This window comes from Oryctolagus cuniculus, chromosome 18 (genome assembly GCF_051225735.1).
Source record: "Oryctolagus cuniculus isolate XC-2025 breed Fujian yellow rabbit chromosome 18, ASM5122573v1, whole genome shotgun sequence".
NCBI lineage: Eukaryota > Metazoa > Chordata > Mammalia > Lagomorpha > Leporidae > Oryctolagus > Oryctolagus cuniculus.
Window position 1 is genome coordinate 64,459,783 of NC_142884.1, and position 24,314 is coordinate 64,484,096.

General features: G+C 47.7%; 1 protein-coding gene and 1 long non-coding RNA gene across 6 annotated transcripts in view; one reads left to right on the top strand and one right to left on the bottom strand.

Moving 5' to 3' along the window:
- ZFHX3 (zinc finger homeobox 3) overlaps positions 1–24,314 on the top strand; it is a 254,770-nt gene that overhangs the window by 214,008 nt on the left and 16,448 nt on the right. For all 4 annotated transcript variants that reach the window (XM_070062681.2, XM_070062683.2, XM_070062680.2 and 1 more), the window contains 3 exons: positions 12,480–12,613; positions 12,731–12,931; positions 24,156–24,258. In XM_070062681.2, coding sequence (XP_069918782.1) covers positions 12,480–12,613; positions 12,731–12,931; positions 24,156–24,258 — 438 coding nt within the window. The remainder of the gene's footprint in view (positions 1–12,479; positions 12,614–12,730; positions 12,932–24,155; positions 24,259–24,314) is intronic.
- Positions 15,018–24,314, bottom strand: part of LOC127491372 (uncharacterized) — a 168,091-nt gene continuing 158,794 nt past the window's right edge. Inside the window, exon 3 of one of the 2 annotated variants that reach the window (XR_011384077.2) lies at positions 15,018–24,233. This is a non-coding gene — a long non-coding RNA (uncharacterized LOC127491372). Of the gene's footprint in view, positions 24,282–24,314 lie in introns of both variants that reach the window. The other variant, XR_007920037.3, reaches the window with a different exon arrangement.

Here is a 24,314-nt window from a genome sequence, read left to right on the forward strand (position 1 = left end):
TTAACTTGGCTGCTTGAAGTCAATGCAGGCAGAATTTCTGTCTCACAATTGAAAACAAACCATGAACTATTTTTACGTTGGGAAGCAAAAATAGATAATAGGGTGTGGTGTGTATCTGGACTTGCCTGAATTCCAGTAATTCAGAGGTCCTGGCTTTGAGGATTTATATTGTAAGGCTTAGATATCTAAGCACAAGCAAAAATGTAAGGAACTCTTTTTTTAAAAAAAAAAAGATTTGTTTATTTGAAAGGCAGAGTTAGTGTGCAAGAGAGCACATGCAAGAGATCTTCCATCTGCTGGTTCACTCCCCAAATGGCTGCAAAGGCCAGAGCTAGGCCAGAGCTAGGCCAGGCAGAACCAGGAGCCAGGAGCTGCCTCCAGGTCTCCCATGTGGGTGGCAGGGTCCCAAGTACTTGAGCCATCTTCCACTAGCACACTAGTAGGGAGCTGGATGGGAAGTGGAATAGCCAGGACTTGAACTAGTACCCATATGAGGTGAGAGTGTTGCAGGCAGCAGCTTTATTTGCTGTGCCACAGTGCCAGCCCAGAACTCACTTTCTAGAAGTATGATATGTAATCACGTAATTAGGGCACAGTGTGATGAGGAGTGCCATCAAGGTATAGATGAAGTGCAGGAGAAAATGTAAATTAAGCAGCAAATCATTGTTTATCGCTGTAGAAAATACCTTATAGATTTGTATATTCTTAGAAAGTGGCTGTGTTAATCTTCAAGTCTTTGTTCCAGTTTTAGCTTTTGTATTGATGGGGAAGCACCTTTGTTATTAGAATCATAATCATGATTTTTTTAAAAACACAAAACCATGGTCTCTTTTTCATGGGGCTGTCAGAGCACTTTTTTTAAAAAATTGTTTATTTTTTGAAAGGCAGAGTCCCAGAGAGGCAGAGGCAGAAGCAGAGAGATACCCTCCATCCACGTGTTCACTCCCCAAGTGGCCGCAACACCCGGAGCTGATCCGAAGCTGATTCGATTTGGAGCCACGAGCTTCCTCTGGGTCTCCCACGTGGGTACAGGGGCCAAGCACTTAGGCCATCTTCTGTTTTCCCAGGCCATAATAGAGAGCTGGATCAGAAGTGGAGCAGCCGGGACTCCAAATGGCGCCCATATGGGATGCCGGCACCGCAGGCAGAGGTTAAGCCCACTGCACCACAGTGCTGGCCCCCAGAGCACTTTCATTAGACGGCTGCAGTCCTCTTGGGTCTGACGGTTTCTTGATTCTGCAGCTTAGAGACGAAGACCCACAGATGGGGAACTCACAGATATCGGGGTTGTGATGAAACCCCAGCTCGCCTTCTTAGCTGGCGATATGCTCCCCACACTGTGAAAGTGAAGAACGTGTAACTTAGTCGCTTTCTTTTCTGTGAAGATTGCGGAAGAACTTGAAAATCTCGCGCTTCTCCTGCTGTCTAGCAGAATTGTCAGCTATTCATGGTGAGGGCTTTGTGGCGTTTGTTGGTGTTTATAACCCCCAGCACCCAGCAAGTGCTCAGTACTGTTTGGTTGGTTCACCGATGATTACTGCGTAAACAGTGTGTCCTTAGTACTTTAGAGTCCAGGTCCTTCTCCCTGGCGTGTTGTGGCCAGCGCGGCCGTGAGTTACTGGGGTCATTCCACGCTGATACACAGAAAAGGCAGATTCAGAGTGCCTGTGCTTGTCCCGAGAACCAGGCCTCACTCACTCTGGGCATGTGGCCCCACAGAGACCCACGTTATTTTCCCGATAAGCCTAAGAGTGAAACCAGGTGATGGTACTTGAGTTTCCGCCGCATGCTATGCGGCAGGCTTCGTAGGCCTGATCTCTTGCTAGCCCTGCAGAAACCCTGAGAGCAGATGCTGTTACCATTGACAGGCAAGGAAACCGGAAGCCCCAGATCACACAGCCGGAATCCAAACCAAGGTGTGACCCACATCGCAAACCACTGTGCTTCCTCTTTCTTCGCAAGCTTTCCTTGTCTTTGCTTTCATTTTATTTGAAAGGCCGAGAGAGACAGTGAAATCTTCCGTCAGCTGCTGTATTTCCCAAATGCTCACATTAGCCAGTGCTGAGCCAGGCTGAAACCAGGATCCCCGAGCTCAGTGTGGGTCTCCCATGTGGGTGCCAGGGCCCTACGTACTTGAGCCGTCACCTGCTGCTGTCCAGTGCTGCCTGCACAGGAAGCTGGGATTGAAAGCCAGAGCTAGGGACTCGGAGGCAGGCACTCCAGGATGGGAGGCGGGCATTCCCAGCAGGGTCTCGCCCGCTACGCCAAATGCCTGCTCCCACCCCACCCCACCCCCACCTCCTCTGTTACCTAACAAGAGGAGCGCCTGCCTTTGGGTAAAGAGAATGTGGCCACGGGAGGACAACGGGTGGAAAACATCATTTTCTAAGGAACCTGAAGAGCCTGCCAGAGGTCGCTCATCCTAGGCTTCTGCGGGGCGAGGGAAGGTCTGAGTGCAGGGACTCCGTGTGGACTGAGGAGCCCTCAGTCGGCATTTCTCAGTGTGGGACTTGGCTGGGTCCTGTAAGAGACACGGAGAAGGTACCTTCAGTCTGCCTGGTGCTGAAACTTTAGGGAAAGGTGCAGCCTTGCTCCGGGGCTCTGAGTGGTCGCTTCCTTCCCTGAGTCCCACGCTTGGTGGGTCCTGGGAGCAAGGATTTTCTGTGCAGCAGTTCTTCGTCACCTTGTTGGACACACACCCGCATTTTGTGCTTATTGTCTCGAGTGCAGTCTCACCTTTAGGTGAAGGTAGGTTGGGAGTGGAGGGAGAAGCAGCAAGAGTGTTATCTTCTGGTCTCTGGGAGTCTGTGCTGTGTTGGGGCTCAGAGAGCCTGACCTAATTAATGTTTGATTCGATGGAGTCTGAATGAGCTTCTGTTAATTAACTTTGGCCTGGTCCCAGAATGGCTCATGGTTTTGATCTGTGTCTCACACCCCTGAGCTTTTTCCTGTGCCATTCCAGGGGTCTTAGAGTTTTCCTTCTGACTGGGGCTGCCTCCGTGTCCATGCTCACCACAGGCCTGTCCTGAAGCCAGAAGGCTGCACGCCAGGTACAGACCCTGCAGCAGCCCCTAACTGTGGTCACAGCTGCGCGTGGCGTCTGTCTACAGCTGTGGTGCTGTGCCGGCAGGAGGAGATAGGGACTCTAGGGGAACGTAGGAGAGGCCAGAGGCAAGTGGGCTGGCTGCATATTTGAAAGTCAGGAATCAAGAATGCGTCTCCGGGCCCTCTTGTCTGGCCTGAGCTGGCCTCTGCCGACAGTTCAATGTCTGCAGGTTATTAAGTAGAATCATAGCTCATGGTGACCTAAATGAGGTGGTAGCTCTGTTTTTACTGGTCATTCACAAGTCTGACACAGTAGGAGCAAGGCGTTTTGAGCCTCAAATGCAGGATACCCTTTTGGGAGCTCAAATCAGTGTAGTTAAGCAGCCTTATGCATATTTCAGCAAGGAATTAGTGCAACAGATTGGTACTTAGCACCATTTTCTCCCCAAAGATGTAGAGCAAGCATCAGCAACCACAGGTCAGCCTGGGCTCCCCACCCCTACCTCCTGGCTTCCAGAGCTTGCCACACTGGCTGCCCACTGAGAAAGCAGCACCCTCATAGCATGGCACCTGGCACCCCACTTTCAGAGTGCCGGCTCCTATACACATGGGCTGGTGTGGAGCTGTGCATCCTGGCAGGGTGTGGCTAACAGCCTGGAGCAGATGTGAGCCGTGGGAGCTCAGGCCAGGGAAGCCAGCTCCCAAAGTGCCGCCTCTTCCTGCAAGGTGGGGACAGCGCACAGGTGTGCAGCCTCTTCCCACAGAGGTTCTTTAGGACACGCAGCAACAGCGAGGTTTCCACGAACAAGGCCGACTCTTATTACTGTGGGTTAACCATGGGAGTTGTCCCTTCCAGCCTTCTGGCTTGGAAACTGTGTGTTCTAGAGGGAGCCATATTTAATCCTTCTCCTGGGGCCTGAGGGCACAGCTAGATCTACGCTTTGAGAGGAGGCCTGGTTTTTATCCCCTGGTTTCGATGAGAGTATCATGTCCTGTGAAACACAGGAAAGTGGACTAGCAGATCGGCCCATGCTTACCTGGCCCTTGATTGTAGTTAGACTTCAAAGCCAAATGGCTGCTATCAACTACAGAAAGCTTTGGCTCTCACAGTTCTCAAAGTGTGGTCGCTAGACCTTGACTCTGACCTGGAACTTACTGAAAATGCACATTCTGTGACTGAGAACTGCCGAACGGGAAACTGTAGAGGTGGGGCCTTCCATCTTGGTTTTAATGAGCCCTCCAGGGGACTGCCACACACTCTGGAGTTTGAGAACCTCAGGGCCTCCGTCTCGGTGACAAGCATGAGGTCTGGGGTCTTGTGCTTCTGGGCAGCTGAGTGCTGAGGCCCTGCCGAGGGGGAGAGGTGCCCAGCTTGCCTGGAAGAGGCACAGGCAGGCCCTGGCTTGCAGCACACGGGGTCATTGCTGGGAGGACTGGTAGTGGGAGAGCAATGGTCAGCAGCAGGGTCACGGGGAAGAGCAGTGGCAGACCTGCGTGTCTTCATCGGAACTGGTTAATAAGTAACACAAGGGTGAGGGATACTTGGCCCTCCCTGGACCACTCTTGCAACTTCTTGAAAAGCTGTTGTTTACAAATAGAAAGGAAAATAACAACAGTACCTGAGAGCTGTTGGCTGGACTTTCAGACTGCTCACCTGTCTGGTTCCTATTTGCGTTTCAGGAGAAGAATACCTGGTCCTTGCTTTCCTTTAAATCCTTTTCAGAAAGAAGAGTGTGCTGAGCTGACGAGAGCTGTGTGTCGTGCCATGCCTCTGCAGGCAGGTTCTTGGACTTTCTGGATAGGTGGCTTTCTCAGCACAGGAGCAACGTACCCTGTGGCTCCGGAGACAGGCTGCTTGGGATCTGCTCTTCTTACCCTCACGAGGCAGCGCGTCGAGGCAGGTCACATGCTTCAGGCAGAGAGGAGAGAAGCCCCAGGTTTTTTAGCCATGCACGAAGACCACCGCCAGCCTGGTGTGCACACGCGGGCCTCTGCTTCAGGCACGTGCCCCCTGTTCCTTCGTGAAGCATCTTTAAGTGCTTGGATTGAGGCGGAATGAGACTCTGCATGTTTAAAGACCAAGTTGGCAGCAAAGCAAACTCCTTAAAGGAACTGTTGTCCTCTGTATTAGGGGAGGAAGGGAATGCAGCCAGACTCTGGCCTCTTGTCAAGTGTGCTAGCTCCACAGAAGTTGAGTACGAAAGCCCAGCCTGACCTCTGCAGAAGGAATTGCAAGGAAACACCCGGAGTAGCCTCACTGTCAGCGACGCTGTGAAGGTCACAAGGTCCAGAAGCCCAGATGACCTTGTGGAAATGCCCCCTTTCTGTTTGAGTGTGAGTGCATGAGACGCCAAGGGAGAAGGGCCATGGATGGGAAGGGCCCACTGCACCTTCCATTTAATCTAATTACAAGTCTGAGCTGAGTGGCTGTCTTCTGGTCTTGTGAAACATCTGTGTGGGATGTGCTGGGGTGGTTATCCCAGCTCAGACACTGAGGACGCAGTGTGTGAGTTTTTTCTCCCCCATAGTCAATGAAGATAGCGAAGAGACTGCTGTAAATTCCTGGGGCAGGTGGCAGGCTGGTTTACGGAATGCAAGGCGATGAGAACCTCTGGCTTACGGAAAGTAGCATGAATTAATAATCATTTAATTGGCTCCTCCATTATGTTGCTGGTTTGGGAGATGTGAGTTTCGATGGAGGGGCTGTCAGTGATACTTAGCTAAGAGTCTGACGGTTGAGAAGTGGGGGTGGTGGCTGCTGTTGGTCTCTGCGAGGATCAGATGTCAGGCAGCATCTCAGGTCCTCCGTCGGCTCACCTTGGGACCCACGAAAGGAAGAGGATCAGCACTTTGGTGAACACCACCTCCAAGTGCCTCTCCACCCTGAAGAGAGGAAATGCAGAAGAAACTTCGGAGCCATGTGGACAGCAGGCGGCCCCTACCCAGGATCTCCTAAGTGGGATCCCTGGCCAGAGGGAGACTGGTCTGCGGCACAGGATGTCCACGGTGCCGGCAGCCCCACTGGCGTGTCCGGGGACAAGTCGGTGAATTTTGCTCAGGGGATATAGAAAGTAATTCTGCTAGTACTTTGGTTTTTGTGGAAGGCAAGTCGATGTCTTCGCTGGTGATAAGAGGAGGCTGAAAATTAGGTAACATTCCAGTGTTAATCCATTTCTAATTTTTCTTCAGATTTCTCATGAGGCAGAACTCCATGCTCACCTAGCCTCAGAGCTGTGTGGTCCATGCCACTAGATGAGGTGTGTGCAGGCGTTAACCCCTGGAGTCGCAAGCACAACTCGTTCATGTTTTCCGTGGCCAGAATTTCAGTGACTTGGGTCTGGAGTTTGTTAGTGAAGACTGGATTGGGTGAGAATTTGTTCCAGAAGAGGGGTTTTACCACATGAAGCTACAGGGTACCAAGAAGGTTGAAAGACTGTTTCTGCCACACTTGGCCATTTATAATCCAGCTAAGTGATACTTTTCTTACTTGTTCTTTAAAGTAAGGTACACATGAAGTTTGGTTAGCCTGGTTTAAATTATTCTATGTGCTTAGAACATAATAAAACCACTTTCTGAAAATTACAAACAAAACTTGCCTGAAATCAGGTGGGCTCTCTTCTTTTCCCTACTCTCTCTAATTAGTATGAGTAGGCAGGTCACTGATTATTGTTGGAGGTTAAATACTTATCAAACAAACGAGATAAGAATCGAAGGGTATCTGGAAGTTGACATCACCAGGTGTAAAGGATTTCCCCCTCATGGAAGCCATGCATTGACAGCCATGTATCCATTTGATAGCAAATTCCTTTGCCTGTCATGTTGAGGAACTTAGAGAAGAAAATGGAGACTGCGGAGTCAGGCCTACCACTGTCAGTATTTGTCTTTGCCAGTTTTAGTGGCCTACGCATCACAGCTTAAGAGAAAATGGTGGCTCTTGGCCCAGAAAACTGGGTTTGAATTTCCTGAACTCTGTAGCAAGGACTCCCCAGTCCTCTGTGGCTCACCAGCAAGCTGGCCAGGGCAGCCGTAACTCCCCGCAAGCCGACCAGCGCTGTTTCACTCCAGGGGAAGTTGGTGTGGCAAGGAGTCCACAGCGTCTGCTAGGTTTCAGTGAGTCTGACGTAGCATTCCGTTGTCACTGTACTCCATTCTCCCAGCTTCACAGAGTATGTCCTTTGTAGCGCATTCACTCGCATTTAGTGAATATGCCATGTTTAGATCCCTTTTGAAAAGCTAGGAGCCCAGTGTATTGCCTGTGGAAGATTCATTGAGAGTTAACAGATATTTTCATAAAACTGCCAAAATGAGAAAAATTGCTTTTACCAACAAAGTAAAAGATATTACCTGATGTTTTGCACAGTATGGTTCCAAATATCAACTCTTGGAGGGACAGTTGAATTTCAGTGCAAAACTATTTCATTATATATTAACAGCAGTACAGTGGCACAGTGAACTGAACAAAAGGCCCATGATGCCTTCTGTCATCTAAATATGATACTCATTTTGTTCTAGTCTTCCCCCCAAAGATGGATGGATGGATTGATTATTTATTTATTTATTTGAAGATGCCAGAGACAGGGAGGGACAGAGGGAAAGAAAAGGAGTTCTCTTCCATCTGCTGGTCTACTCCTGAAATGTTGGCAACCGGAGCCCGGAACTCCATCTGGGCCTCCCGCGTGGGTGGTAGGAACCCACGTACTTGGGCCATTATCTGCTGCCTTCCCAGGCACATTGACAAGAGGCTGGATTGGAAGTGGGTAGCTAGGACTCACACTGATGCTGATTGGGGATGTGGGCATCCCAACCAGCGATTTAATGCACTGTATCACAATGCCTACCCTCTAATATTTTCTTCTAATGTCTGTTTTTTCCATGGCTGTAACATGGTATGTGTAATTCAGCTTTTATCTTCTTTTCTGATTTATATTCTTAATGATTTTTTCCATATTGCTTCAAAGCTGTTGTTCTAATACCCTATAGAATGGTTGCACCATTATTTATATCTTGCCCTGTTGTAAGATGTCTAAATTGTCTAAATTAATTGTGTTATTGTAAATAACACCGTAGATCATAACCTTCAAGATATTGTTCTTTAAAATTTTGAGAGAAAGAGAAAGAGGAAGGGCCAAGGCTGGAGGTGGGCCAGGGCTGAAGACCAGGAAACGGGAACTCACTCTAAGTCTCCTGCCATCACGTATTACCTTTCCCGTTCCTTGAGCCATTATTGCCTCCTAGGAGGTGTAGCGGCAGGAAGCTGGAGTCAGGAGCTGGAGCTGGGGACTGAACCCAGGGACCCCCAGTTTGGGTGCAGGCATCTTGAGTGCAAGGCTGACTGCTTGCTGTGAGATGTTTGGTTTTTTTGTTGTCAGTGTAAATCAGAGTTTCCAGGCACTGATTGTTTAAACTGTGTCTTATCTCTTGAGCACATCTATTTCCATTTCACTAACGTGACATCATAGCAGGCTTAGAATGACCAGTAATTAATTTTTTAAATGTTTTTTTTTCTATATTGTGACATCTCTGCTAGAATTTAAGTTAAAGTTTAGAAAAGGCTTCAAAGCCAAAAACTACAGTACTTTGTCTCTTGGTATTCATTTACTTACAAGGACAGTGTATGCTAGTGACAGAACTGGATAGATAATGATTTGGAGACTCTGGCCCCTTTGATGTTGTTCAGGGAGCAGCAGCTTCAGAAAACTTTGTGGCCTGTATCAGACCCTCAGCGAGCATGTTGATGCGGAACTTGCACAGCTCTCAGCCTGCCTGGAGAAACTGTGCAGACCCTGGGACTGTGTCTCCATAGGGGTTACCGTTTTTAACATGTGAAGGCAAGCTTGGGATGGCCCTGTGTCAGCTGCAGTGGACCTAATTCTTAGGAGCCACCCCACATCACCCAGGGAAGCGCAGTGAAATGGCGACTGGGTGCTGATGGAGTCTCTCGTAAGAATGACCTTGCTAGCAGTGGCCAGTGTTCACTCCTAGGCAGATCTGATCTAATAAAGATGAAGGCTGTCTTGGATAGAAGGGACATGAACCCCAAAGTTTGTGCCCCAGGGCACGCAGGATTTCCTATTTCATAGCAAGGATGTGTGTTACTGGGCAGAAAGGGGAGAGAATGAGTGAGTGCTGATTCTATTTTCTAAAACACGTTATAATGGCTCCTTAGCTCGAGCTCACAAAAGAAGCTTTAGAATTCCAGAGCAGTTTGTGTTGGGGGAAAAAAAAAAAAAAGGTGATGTAAGTTTCTCCTCTCCCTGCAAGGGGAAAGAATAGTGGCTTCTGAAACCAGCATTCTCACCTCTGCAACCGCGCCGCCATTCATCGTGCGTTCGGCACTGAAGGAGAGGATGGATCTTTTGGTCCTGTGAGGAGACTTAGGCTGTGCTGTCACTGTGCGTGCTTTCCGGCTCCAGGGGAGTGAGATGAGTTGGGTGGTCTCATCCTCAGTGCACGCTGATTCGCACTACTGAGCAGCTGCACAAATGACTTAGCCCACAGGGGGAGTGACAGGCACATCGAGAATGGTTACAAGGCAGCGTTGTGGTTCTGTCAAAGCAGGTGCTGGTGCAGCTCACAGACTAAGAGAAGGCGGGGAGGAGTATTTGACATATAATATGTATCTTGGTTTGCTTCTGCTGCAAGGAGGGGCAGATACCAGTTCTTTCCTAACTAAGCCCCAAGCTTAACCCAGTGCCTTCGGTTGGGTGCGGAAGGAAGGTGAAGAGATGGCTGTGACAAGCAAGCACATAAAGTATCGTTTGATGTCTCTACCCACGCCACCTTTAGAGTGCATTTGAAGAGTTGATACATAGACAAAACCATTGAACAAAAATGAAAGTGATGGAAAATAAGAAAGTGTCTGGGGGCAGGCGGGACTTGCATCCCTGAAACGTTAACGACTGTGGCAATGGCAGTGTTGGGAAGGGCCCACCGCACAGCAGGGTCTGAGCCGTGTGATGGAAGGTTCCATGGGTCTGTGGGAGGCCAGGAGCTGGGAAGTGGGCCATGGGGGACCTGGTTTAGAATGTTGCAGCACCTAGTTAATCGGCAGCCAGTCCATCACATTAAATATCCAGCCGTCACGTATTACCTTTCAAGTGAAAATGAATAACTCCCATTAAGAGCAAAATGGGTTTGAAGTCGATTCGAGACAGATTAAAGTACTGTTATGAATGTGTGTGTTGGGAAGGGGGTGGGGGCTGTGTGTAATATGCTTGTCCTTGTACTTTTTAAATAATAGATGTCTTACAAACTTACGTAGACCAGGTTACCAAGATATTGGGGTTAAAGGTCATAAGATATGCATTCTGGGAAGAACAGCAACTTCCTGGAACATTACCTGCATTTGGCATTTATTTTTCAGAATTATTCTGTGGTCTTAGGATTTCAATGAATGAAGTTCATTTTCTAAAATTGTCAGGGTAGATGATTGGTACAGTGATTAAGACACTGCTTGGGACACCTGCACCCCGTATTGGAGTGCTTGGGTTCAGTTCCTGCCTCTGCTTTTGAGCCAGCTTCCTGCTACTGCATACCTTGGGAGACAGCAGGGGCTGAATGAAGTACTTGAGTCCCTGACACCCATGTGGGAGACCTGGGTTCAGTTCCAGGCTCTGAGCTTTGGCCTGGCTGCTCAACCCTGGCTGGTGCAGGAATTTGGAGAGTGAACCAATGAATGCAAGACATCTGTCTGTCTGTGCCTCTGCCTTTCAAATAAAAATTTTCTAAAAGTAATAAAGTACACATCTGTAATGACAGCATCTTGGTGTCCACATCAAACAAATGTCAATGTGGAGCATAAAGTGGAAGTACTTACTAAATAACTAGAGAAGGTGAGACAGCAGTTTTGGCAAGGAATAAAAATCAAGCTTCATAAACTAAAAACCTGAGTGCTGACTCACATTATTTTGATGACGACAATAGGTACATATTTTTTAACACTATTTTTTTTTAAAGATTTATTCTTTATTTGAAAGCCAGAGTTACAGAGAGTCAGAGACAGAGAGAAAAGGAGAGGTCTCCCATCTGCCAGTTGACTCTCTCAATGGCCGCAATAGCTGGAGCAAGGCTGATCCAAAACCAGGAGCCAGGAGCTTCTTCTGGGTCTCCCACGTGGATGCAGGGGCCCAAGGACGTGGGCCATCTTCTACTGCTTTCCCAGGTACATTAGTAGGGAGCTGGATCCGAAGCGGGGCAGCCGGGACTTGAACTGGCGCCCATATAGGATGCCTGTACTCAGGCTGTGGCTTTACCCACTATGCCACAGCAGCATTCTTAACACTGTTTCTTTTTAAAGATTTATTTATTCATGTGGAAGGCAGAATAACAGAGATCTTTCATTTGCTAGTTCACTGCCCAAATGGCCACAACAGCTGGGCCAATCCAAAGCCAGGAGACCAGAACTTCATTCCTATCTCCTACATGAGGGGCAGGAACTCAAGTACTTGAGCCATCATCTGCATTCCAGGTGCATTTGTAAGGAGTTGGATGGGAAGTGGAGTAGCTTGGACTTGAACCTGCAATCAAGTATAGAATGCAGCTGTCCCTGGCAGCGGCTTAACCCACCACACCAGAACATGTGCCCTTCTCATTTTGGGGGTTTTAAAGAATTCTTACCGCTTTAAACAAAACTGTGGAAAATGGAGTGCTATATCCAAAACAAATGAAAGGGCCAGCCCTTGGATACTGACCAGGTTTCAGTACAACCGGATCCAGCCATCCTGGGATTAGCATTTGCCCCGGAGGAGCCCTGCTTGTCCTGGTGCAAGCCTTCGCCCGGCGGATTGCTCCTGAGATCTGCCAGGTCCTTGTCCTCCCAGGACTCCTTCCACCATTGCCATGCCTGTTTGCTACTCAGGCCTAATGTGTTTCCTCCTTAATTACTGTTTTGTTCCTTCCGTGGTGTCAGCCAGAAGGTTGAGATTGTTTTCCACGTATTGATATGCAGATAGACACGTGAGCCTCCCTCAGATCACATTTACCAGCTGGCCTGTGCGTGAGGGCTGTGATTCCACAAGGTGGGAAAACAGGGCTGGGAGCACACAGAATGGCAGACCTCTGAGGCGCAGGCAGCTGGTCCTCAGGTTGACTTTGCTGGCTTCCCTCGGCCCTCCTTCCCCTGCAAGCCAGCAGACTGTGTCGGGGGTAGGGGGAGGTCGGAACAGATGGAATTCAGTGTCATTCAACGCCAGATTCTTTCATTCCCGTTCTTTCCCTTCTTTTCCTAAGGTTCGGTTGTTAAATTCAAGGTGTGAGGCACACTTGTTTCTTTTCCAGCAGGCGAGGTCAGTCGGTCCGGATGTTCATCCTTCTTGAGTCTTGGTGTTTTGCAGAACTCCTGTTGTACAAGTGAATGTTGCTTTTCACTCCGCGCAAACACTCTGCGAGCTGCCTGCTCTGGCCGCCGTGTTGCATCATCTACTTTATCTTTCTAGCATCATCCAGCCAAGCAGAGAAGGAGCTGACAGATTCTCCTGCAACCTCCAAACGCATCCCCTTCCCTGGCAGTTCGGAGTCTCCCCTCTCTTCAAAGCGACCCAAAACATCTGAGGAGATCAAACCGGAACAGGTGAGAGCTCAGTGGGATCTGCGGGTGGGGAATGAACTTCGGGGTGGGTGGGCTTGGGGCAGACACAGTTGCCGACAGGAAGCAGACTGAGCCAGTGCGCGGGCTGTGTTCCCACAGATGTACCAGTGCCCCTACTGCAAGTACAGCAATGCTGACGTCAACCGGCTCCGAGTCCATGCCATGACCCAGCACTCGGTGCAGCCCATGCTCCGCTGCCCCCTGTGCCAGGACACGCTCAACAACAAGATCCACCTGCAGCTGCATCTCACCCACCTCCACAGCGTGGCGCCGGACTGCGTGGAGAAGCTGATCATGACGGTAAGACAGCCAGGAGTGGGGTCCTGTCATTTTTATTTCTGTAGGGGTCAAAGGTGACACAGCAACAAGGCAGGATCATTGCTGTTGAATGGCAAAGCCAGCACAGAGCTGGAAACAGCAGAAAATGATCCTGGCTCTGTGGCCTCTGCTGTACTGTACCTGCCTTCGGCTTGGCATGACTGTGGCCCTAAGTGCCAAGCGTGACCTTCTCAACATCCTGTCTCCTCGTCGCCCTGCGGTGTGGGTTAACTAAGCGTTTCTATGAAGAAATCGCAATTCCGAGTCTCCACACCTTTACTGAGCAGCCATGATCTAGGGTAATTTTGTATCATTTCACTCACCCTTGTAAACAAGTCGTTTTAAAACTGGTTTCCCACTGGGGAAGGCATTTGGCCTCGGTAGTGGTTAAGATGCTGATTGGAACGTCCACCCTCCCTCTGGTCCACCTGAGTTCCATTCCCAGTCTGGTTCCTGATTCTAGCTTCCTCTCAGTGCTGGGAGGTGGCAGTGATGGCTCAAATGGGTAAGTTCCTGACACCCACGTCAGAGCTCTGGAGTGAGTTCGCAGCTCCTGGCTTTGGTGTCAACCATTCTGGGCATTTAGACGGTCAACCAGCAGATGGTGACCCTCTCTGTCTCTCTCCCTCCGAGTCTGTGCTTCCCAAGTAAAGAAATCTTGTGTTCCCATTGGTATGTGAGCAAACAGGCTCAAAGAAGGTGACTGACTTGATGCCATTTGTAAGTGGTACTGTTGAGCTGTGAGCCTACGTTTTTCCACTTGAGATGTAAGCCCTGTAACAGTTTCCCAAGTGGATGCTTGGTTCTCAGCGCAGGAGTGTAGACAACTGGATGTACTGTGTTGACTCATGCATGTGAGCTTCGCATCTGAATATTTTGCTACACCTGCATGTTTTGAAAGAAAGGTTCTAACTGGTCACTGCTAACAAATCTCAAAGGGTTAGTGCAAAGATTTAAATCCAATCATAACGTGGTCTTTGAAAATGCTGTAGGTGCTGATAATGTCCTCCCTTCAATTACATTGGGACTGCTTTGAAAATCCTTTTCCAATCACTAGAGGAAAAACCCCCAAAGAATTAGTCTCATCTCCAACTTCACATAATTTCAACAGTGGTGTAAGAGTACTGAGTTAATTTGATTGCTTTTTCATGTGCAGAGTTCCAGAGAGGTAGTCTATTCAGAATTCCATGTCATAATGTGCAGGTCACAGACACACCACCTCTTCCATTGGGTTACGCAGAATTAATCTTGTGAGTGATGTGTGGTCATGAGGAACATACAATTGATGATGCATCCGAGAACTTTACCAGCCAATGGAAAACTCAGAAGTGACCTAGCATGAGTTTCCTTTCAGAGCTCTTTCAAGTATAAATGTTTTCCATGCACAGTTTCCGAGGTTAGAGATCGCTGTGGAGAGAGTTAGTGGAAACCTCCCCCTCTGGATGGGTGGGTTTCTGTGTAAGGGGTTTCCCCAGGCCTCATCTCATTTCCCAGCTGTTCACCTTAGAACCACGGACATCAGAAGAAGTAAAAAGAAGACAGAGGGGGGACAGTGTTTTATGTAACTACCTTTTTATTTTGTTCAGGTGGTAATTTTTGCTGTTTTGTGTAGACTTAGTGTTGGAATGTGGGCCTATAGTGATCTGCATCACTGTTCGAGCACTAGAACTTTCATTTTTTTAAAAAAGATTTACTTACTTATTTGAAAGAGAGAGAATGAGAATGAATCTTCCATCTGCTGGTTCACTCCCCATAAAGCCCCAATAGCTGGAGCTGGGGCCGGGCCAGGCCACAGCCAGGTCTCCCATGTGGCTGTCAGGGCCCCAGATACGTCCATGGCTTTTGCCAGGCCATTAGCAGGCTGGACTGGAAGTGCAGCAGCTGGAACACAACTTGCACCCGTACTGTATAACAGCATTGCAGGCAATGGCTTTCCTTGCTACGTCACAATGCCAGCCCCCAAAATTTTTTACATCCCTGGGGCCTACAGTATCAATTATGTTTCAGATCTCTATTGTTTTATTTATATATATATACACACACACACATATATATAAAAATAAATAAAAGATTTATTTTATTTGAAAGAGTTACAGAGAGAGGTAGAGACAGATAGAGAGGTCTTCCATCCGCTGGTTCACTCCCCAAATAGCCACAATGGCTGGAGCTGCGCTGATCCGAAGCTGGGAGCCAGGAGCCAGGAACTTCTTCCGGGTCTCCCATGCGGGTGCAAGGGCCCATGGACTTGGGCAACCGTCTTCTACTGCTATCCCAGGCCATGGCAGAGAGCCGGATCAGAAGAGGAGCAGCCGGGACTAGAACCGGCGCCCATATGGGATGCTGGTGCTGCAGGCCAGGGCTTTAACTCTCTGCGCCACGGTGCCAGCCCCAATTGTAATGTATTTTTTAAAGATTTATTTGAGAGGCAGAATTATAGACAGAGGAAGAGACATAGAGAAAGGTCTTCCATACGCTGGTTCATTCCCCAAATGGCCACAATGGTAGGAGCTTCACCGATCCAAAGCCAGGAGCCAGGAACTCCTTCTGAGTCTCCCAAATGGTGCAGGGGCCCAAGGACTTGGGCCATCTTCCACTGCTTTCCCAGGCTATAAGCAGAGAGCTGGATCAGATGAAGAGCAGCCGGGACTGGAACCAGTGCCCATATGAGATGCTGTTGCTGCAGGCAGAGCTGTAGCCCACTATGCCACCATGCCAGCCCCTGTTAAACTTTAATAACAGCAATAGCAAGGTACATTTCAAGTAGGCTGCAGGTCACTCTGAATCTTCCTCATTTAGCAACAGTCTTTAGGGGATGATTATTGCTGCTATGTTTTCTTAGGTACCGACTGCTAAGATATTTCGGGGACTTACTCACTTGTGCCTTTGTCTGTAGTGATTCTCAACTATAGCCATACTGGGTTATTCTGTGCACACTGAAATTTCACATCTACTCTTAAAGATCCTCCATGACATGCAAAGTAGATCCCTGAAAGCAGTTAGTAAAGACTGTTCTGGAACTCCTGACAATCTAATTATTGCAGAAGAGAAAGTACTTTCTAAAGGGCGTGGCACTTTTATAGAAAGTCCTGGACCTCATCTTTGCACAGAGACAATAGAAGCGTTTTCTAGACATTGTTGGAAAGTGTGCAGATTGTGGGAAGTGTGCTGGTTAGGAGAGGTTGGTTTGCTAGTAGCAAGACAGAGCTAATGGACTCGGAAATCAAGTTGGAAGTTACGGGAAATGTAATCATGTGTTTCACTTTTTGCCTAAAGGCGTATGTGAGGATGATTTTCTACTTTCTCTTTGTATGGGAAAGTGGAGGCATGACATCATTGGCAACACTGCATTGGAGCTTCCAGCCATGAACATGGTTTGCATTGAGCCATATAAGGCTTTTCCACCTCAGCTGTTCAGTTCAGCAGGAAAAGATGCGCAACCAGGGTTAGAGGACAATTCTGTCATCCCACAGAGTGAACCCAGAATCCCACTGGAGGACTGGAGGACTGATTTTGGCTTCTGCTCCAATGAATCAAAGCCCATGCCAGTATCCTTCCTCTGAGAAGTTTGGTATTAAAATAGAATTTGCAACTGTTTTACAACTAAGTGATTAGAATGAACCTGTGGTTAAACAATGCCTCTGGAGGGTGTTTGACTGTAATTTTATGAGAAAATTGACCCTGGGAAAGTATTTGGTTCGGCTTTCCGACAGTATCTCTGCTTCTGGCCAACTAGTGCAGGGAACTCCGAAAACAGCATGACGAGGAAGGTCTCAAATCGCATCTCCATTTTCCATACGGTATCATTAAGGCCAGGGCCATCCATAGTCATTGAAACCTCCAAGAGAAGCAGGTTATGCCTGCTTTGTCCCTAAGTGGTGAGCATCAGCAGCAGCGAGAGCAGTGAATCTTCTTCCCTCCCCAGCAGGCTGACTGAGTTAGGTGTCGTTAGCTGCAAAATAGGAAGAGCTGGCAAAATCTCCCGTAGTTGATTCCTGGCAGACATGGGGTGTGTCCAGGGTATCTAAGCTGTAACTTCTGGTAGATATTTTTTTTTTTTGCTCTCTGGATCCAAAGTCTCAGGATCTAGCTTGAATTGGGTTTCAGTCCTTCTAAAAGTAAATTCCACCCTGATAAATGGAAATAGATTATTTTCTACACAATGTCTTTCTGTACAGTTGTAAATGGAGAGCGTTTTGAGGAGGCTTCATTTAATAATACCTTATCAGACAGCTTTCAGGAACCTGCAGTGTCTAATATGTCTGTTGCTATGGTAACAGCTGCTTGCTTATGCTCTGCATCTCATATCTATGTCTTCCATGGGCCCCCTTCTTTTTAATGAGGAGGGGGCTTGAAAAATATTCTCCACTGGGAACAATTGCAGTGCTGGCCTTCCACTGTGGAAGCCACACCCACAGCACTTCATTCTGCTTGGCGTATTGCTAATAGAGCTCCAACTGGTCCTTTGCACACATCACATGAAAGAAGCAAATCTCTGAAGCTTAAGGGAGCTAAGTGCCTCGCCACCCCTAGTGGGCAGCCTGCCCCTTGGGCCAGTTTCGCATCACTAAGTCCCACCTAGTCTGACCTATTCAGAGAAGCTTCAGGTTTCCAGCTGGTGGAGACGTGGGAGCTGCTGCTCCATGCCCCTGCTTTCCAAGTCTCTCAGGGAAGGTGGGGTAAGGGCATGGGACACAAGTTTCTGGCCCCTGAATGAGAAGAGGAAAGTCCATCTACAATGCATTTCACTACTCTTAAATTATTCTAACTGATCTCTGTCTTTCTCAGTGACAGGACACACCACTGGGATCCTGGCGCAATAGAATAGGGGAGTTTGCTTTGTTCCCTAATGACTTAACAAAACATGACCCCACAGAGATAAGGACTGACTCTCTTGAGCAGCTCTGACCACGGATCCTTTAGCCCTCTGGCAGTTCTTTAGTATTTTGTTTTCTGTACATGCAGAGATTTCCCTTCCATGTCCCTGGCCCTGCACTGCCTGCAGTTCTCTCAAGTCTCTTTTTGGGCAGCCATCACTTGTCCTCTGCGGTTTTTAGGTCGGTGTCTCTGACTTGCTGGTGCTCCGTGTTTGCTTATGGGTCTCTGGGACAGCCTGTCTGCACCCTCCCTCCCCTTGCTAGGGCTCCCAGGTGGCTACTGGCCCTGGGGCCGTCACACCCACCTGGGTACCAGCTCTCTCACTTTGTCTCCATCTCAGAGGAAGGTAATGAAAATAATCGGGCTTCATTAATTCCAAGCCCTGTGAGATGATAGCCATTTGGAGCCTGTTTGCCAATTAGATGGTCTAAATTAGAAGTGACCTTGGTATGCTGCCACTGCTTGCCTCTCAGAGTCTAATGAAGCTTTTCTCTCCAATTCATCTCCTCCTCAGCTCCTCTCTGAGGATGACCGTTCATGTGTTTCCTCTCTACTCCCCCCCACCCCCTTACTTCTTTTTCAATTGTTCTCATTCTCACCTTTTAAAATCTGGTTCTAGGCAACGTTTGTTTCTGGCTCATGTGAGTGTTAACGTGGCTGTTCAGAATTTTTTCAGAGTTTTATGTATTCAAAAAACCAGGCACACAAAAATAAACAACTGGATAAACAACCACACAGAAGCCACTTTAAAAAGGAAGGGAAGAGGTTGTTCAGTGGGTACAAAGTCAACAGCTAGGAGGAGGGAGTTCTGCTCGTGTTGACAGTGGGTGGTGGCTACAGTCAACACTAATATATTGTATACTTCAAAACAGAAGAGAGGATGTTCAGTGTTTCACCACAAACCATAAATACTGGAGGTGATTATGATGAAATAAGTTCTATCCATCAAGTGTATATGTATCAAAACTTTGTACTCTTAGGCCATAAATCTGTGAAATTACTATGTATCAACAAAGAAGTTAAAGAAATCGAGTCAAAGAAACAGGTCCTCTAGACCCTATGGTCTAGCATTCAGGTTGGCGCATTTAGAAGGCAGTGTGGGGTGAGCATTTGGGATAGCGGTTAAGACAATGCTGAAGATACCTGCTTCCCGTATCAGAGCTCCTGGATCTGTTGCCTGCTTCTTACTCCTGATTGCAGCTTCCTGCTGGCATGGACCCAGGGAAGCAGTGGTGATGGCTCACGTTGTATTCTTACCACTTACTTGGGAGACCTAGATTGAGTTCTGGGTTCCTGGCTTTGTTCTGGTTGAGCTCCAGCCATTGTGGGCATCTGAAGAGTAGATCAGTGGATAGGAGCCTGCTCATTCTCTTCCATCTCTTCAATAAATTGTTAAAAAATTTTAAAAAGGCAGTAAGGGGTGGGGGGTGGGGTGAGAGCTAGGTAGGGAGATTCTGAAGATCTGCTGACCTGCCAAGAAGTGCCTGGTTTGTCAGCTACAGTTGTACAGAAAGCAGCTAGTGGACCCCAGGAAGAAGAAAAATACCAGGACTCCCCTGGGAATAGTCACTTTGGGATGTCCCACCAGCTGGACTACGCATCCCTGAAAGCAGTTAGATTTTAACTTCATGTTTCTTGGACAGAACCAATATCTTGTTCACGGAGCAGAGACAGACTGGCTAGGTCTGTGCAAGGGAGGTCTGTGCCTGAGCCTTCCCCTCTTTCTTCTGTTGTCCAAGGTGAGGCTTCCTTGGGAGTCTGACTTGGTAGATGAATGCTTTGACATGAACAGTGGGACTTTGAGAAAGAAACCCCTATTCAAGTGAGCAATGTCAAGACTGTAAGGGTAAGGGTCTCAAAGAAACCAGGTTCAGCAGTGATTTCTACTTTCCAGCACAAATGTGTTGGTTACACAGATCAAGCTTGAATAAGCCTGAGAGTAGCCTTGAGACCAGAAGGTGAGTTTGTATGAGCCATGCCCTAAGAGCCAAGCAAAGTATAACTGTGGCTGTCCAGGGTGTTGTATTTGGCCATTCCAGATCTGTGACCTGGGTCAGCAGTGGGAAGAAATGCTGTACTTAGAACTCCAGCTTCTACCAAGAGAGAGTGAAGACTGGCAGCCTCTCCCAGGTGTCACAGTGGGGACCAGGCCCACATCTTGACTCTGTGCTCTATAAGCTCTGTGTTTGAGGCCACAGGGCCACTTAACTCCTGGAATGAAAGTCTTCCACCTTAATCAGCACCATGAAACTTCTATTTCTATTGTTATATGAGGGTACTTTAGTAAGTTCAGGGAAAATGCACATTACAAAAAGAACCTATGCATTTCTGCACCAACACAAGTACCTTTTAATTTCATTTCCCATTAACTTCTGAAGTATGTACCTTTGTCTAAGAGAACTGGTTAAAGAGGAAGACTTTCATCATTGGAGTACAGCTCCACATTTTTCTTGTTCCACATGAGACCTGTTTATCAGGAGCAGGTTAGACCCAGTTTGTCTCCATGCTTTCAGCACCCCCGCTCAGCTGCTGGTTTCTTCCTATGTACCCATCAACTCTGCATTCTCCGGGAGGAATGGAGCTCACTTGGCTCAGAAGGGGTAGGGAGGAAACAGGTGGTGTCAAGATTAGCGTGGAACTGCCCTTTGCCTGAGCCTGGCCAGTCTTGAGAGACTCAGATGCCAGGGAAGCAGTGGCTCTAATCATTTGAATTTTCCTAAGCAGAAAAACTTGTTTTACTTTTTGGTAAGACCCTGCATTGACATTTTCAGGTCACTCAGTGAGTATGGGGGGGGGGCATAAATCACTGTATTCAGTGTTTAGGGATATACACGTCATTAGAAGACCCAGTCTACATGGATGGTACAACCATCCAAAACAACTCAGCATTTCCAAAACAACTCAGTTACTGAGAAGGAAGAGCCTTGAGTGACTTTGTTTATACATCCATTTGACCACTATTTATTTACTAAACATTATACAGGGTCCCCGTGCTGCATGCTTGTGGGATAAACAGAGCAAAACAAGGTCTCTGTCCCCAAGAAGCTCACAGTCCAAAAATAATTCACCTTTTTAGAGATCATTAAGCCCCTTAGAAAATGTGCTCAAAGCTGAGATTCCTACAGCAAGTCATGTGCTCAAACCTCAAACTTTTTTGTTTAGCTTGTGAGTCCATGGCTTGGGGTATAAATGGAGTAGGAGAGTGGGCAGCTGGAGAGAAGAGGAAGGGGAGTAGGGGCGGGAGAGAGAAAAGGAAAGCTAAGAAGGTGCACACGTGTATTTCTCTTCCCCAGGTAAGGGAGCTAGGAATGGGCCTCTGCCTCTGAAGGTGGAGCACGCTTGGGAAGGCCCTGGTTATGCTTTAACCTCTTAAAACCTGCACACTGCAGTGCTCCTGGCGGGGGTGGAGGTGGCAGTGGGACCCTTACAGAACTGTGTTCAGCAGAGTAGTGACCGCCTGTCCCACTTTTAGCTGTCCATACGAGACTGTGGTTGGAATGATGTGAATTTTCCAGTGAGTTTGGTAGGCAGATCTGATTGGAAAACAAAGGCAGTGCCAAGGCAGGTGCCTCAAGGTCCCGATCCCGATCCCGATCCCCGATCCCTTTCCTCAGTGAGCTCTGTTAGCAGGATTACGTTTTGGCTCTGTGGGGGTGGAAAAGCAGGCACAATTTGAGTGAAAAGCTTTGGAAGCTGGTAGGAGCGGAAGGAGCAGGCCCAGGCTTGGAACATGAGTTTCTAAGAACTGACTCTGGGACCATCAGGCAGCCCACACAGCAAGGCAGCTTCCATTGTCAACTCCGGTGCACACGCATCACCCAGGTAGGCTTCATCAGGATTTCTGTGTCTGAGACTCCCTTTAGGGGTCCTCTCCTTTGCCTCCTGTGAAATTCTTGCCTGTTTAAATTTCATACACCAAACCAATTTTTTTTTTTTCAAGGAGAGGTTGAGTATACTGTAGATGAGAAGAGGCAGGTAGATAAAAGTACTTACTTAAACACATATGGGGCAAGACTTACAGGGTTGGAGGCCCAGATTAAGATGCAGAGGAGCATGTGAGGTTGATGATTATATTTCGGGGAGAGTTAATTGATGGAAGGTGAAGGCAGACAAAGAACCGCTGCTTACTGCCTTCTTGAATCCCAATCAGGAATTATGATTAAAGTCGCAGCGAGACAACAGAGGGCTGATGAATTGGTGTCTTTTTTTTTTTTCTTTTTTGCCGTCATTCACACTTGATTGACTTCAACCTTTCAAGTGCAAAAGTCTCTCTTTTCCATTATTATTCATAGCCATCTGAGTTTTTCTAATTAAAGTGTATGAAAACAATTACTGATCCGTCGTACTGAGTCTGTTAGAGGGGATGTCTGCCTTACTGTAATGCCTATAAAAAGCCCACAGTTTTCTATAATGATGTGCAGCTGAGGTGTTAGATAATTTTATTCTTTTTTACTCTGTAGGGCTTTTTTTTTTATTTCTCATGATTCATTTTCCATAATTCCTAAAGATCCCAGGAAAGGACTGCTCCTGCAGCTACAACCGAGAGGAGGTGGGGGGGAGTCTTTTTTCCTTTCCCTTTCTCCCCCTCGCACCCCCAACCTTGTGCTCCCCCTCGGCTGAGGACTATAAATTAATCGGTGACCTTTCACTTCTTGGATTCCCACTGGACCCCCCAACCACACTGGTCAGAAATGCTTTCTATTAAAAAGAAAATAGATGGAATGAGTTTGGCAATCTCCATTCCATTCCTAACGATTCATCAACAGCTAGCCTTAACCAGCTGCTGACGTGCCGCGTGTGAGGGTGCAGATGTCCCTGGGAGCAGGAATGCTGTGTCACACGTGTTCACCGGCCGTGCACCTGCTCTTTGCAAACACGGGGGCTCTGAGAACCTGTCTCTATAGTGCCTGTTGCTTACTTTGTGTACCTGTTGGCGTTGGTTGGGGTTGCTGAGATAATTCTAACATCCCTACACGTGATAGAGGAGTTACCTTTTTGGTGTTGAGGGGGGCAGTTTTCTGGTCTCCTCTAGGCATTGAGCCTATTGCTGATGACACCGGTGAACATGTCTGCAGTGACTAAGGACAAGGACAGGCTCTTCAAACCATTCAAAACTTCAGTCATTTATTAAAAATACTAATTTTGAACAAGTATCTAAGTGTTGTAATCTCTGCTATTTCAAACCCGTGTGTGCTGAGAAAATAATGCCTCCAGCTGGGGCTGGGTGCCATGTAGAGAGAATAGAGGTGACTGTACTTTTCTGTGCCTGTAACCTGTAGGTCAGTTCCCTTCTCAGGCAGTCATCAAATGGGAGACAGTTTCTAATTCATTTGGAAATATCATCATCACTAACCTGCCTACCCCATAGCAGGTCCGGGGGCTACTGCTGTATGTTTAAACAAAGAACCTTTTATTCTTACATTGGATACTGAGGGCTGCTTATCACATTAACACAGGGCAAATGACATCTTGTTTGGACAGGCTTCTGACCAGGTGGCAGGGAGGCCTAGAGATCTAGGTCTGAGGATCTGGCTTAAAAATTGTAGGTATCTGGGTCCAGGCCAGTTTCAAATGTGCTATATTAGAGAGCAATGCTCATGGTCAAGGTGGGGCAGCCGTGTTGTAGAATGCTGTGCAGGCTACCTGCAGAGGCTGGAACACTGGCCAGATGTCCCCTCTGATGTCGTCTGCCTCCAAAAGAAATTCAGGCTTGAGTGAGTGAGTCAGGAAAAACGCTTGTGTGCATTTGATGTCAGTTTGTAAAGGGTTACAAGATGTTGTTTCCTGGAAAATCCGCCAGTGTGTCTGGGTGTCCTTAGCCTTCCCTTTGTTCTCTTCGCTCCTTCTCACCCTTTTCTTCACTCTTACTCCCTCCTCTTCTTGCCTGAATACATTTTGAAAACAGTACTACAATGCTCCCTGCTTCAAGATTACAGTGTACTTTACTAGGTATGATTTAATTAGGGCCCTTATTATGTTTTCAGCAGCTTAAGGTGGGCCTTTCAACTTATCCACCTAATTGGTTGCACAAGAAGTTTCACAGCCCATGACAAAACATTGTCAGTGATCAAAGTCAAAATTCTGCATAAAGGAAAAATATTAATAATAAGATTATTCTTCAAGTGTGCACTGCTAATTATGTCCAGAATGTAACCGTAGAAACACTTTTGACTGATGTGAGCTTTGTCTAATAAACATGAATCTTCAGTGAGCTATGAAAAGTGACACCTTCAGCTTTATACTGGTGAAGGCTAATTTCGCTGTTTAAGTAACCGTTAGACCGTTCCTGTTTGCGCCCTTCCTCTCCCTGTGACCCTCCCTGTGTCCTCAGGTGACCACCCCCGAGATGGTGATGCCCAGCAGCATGTTCCTCCCGGCAGCCGTTCCAGATCGAGACGGGAGTTCCAACCTGGAAGAGGCAGGAAAGCAGCCTGGTCAGTGTCAGCATTCTTGACCCCTGGGAATGGAAACAGAATAAAACTGTGGGTGA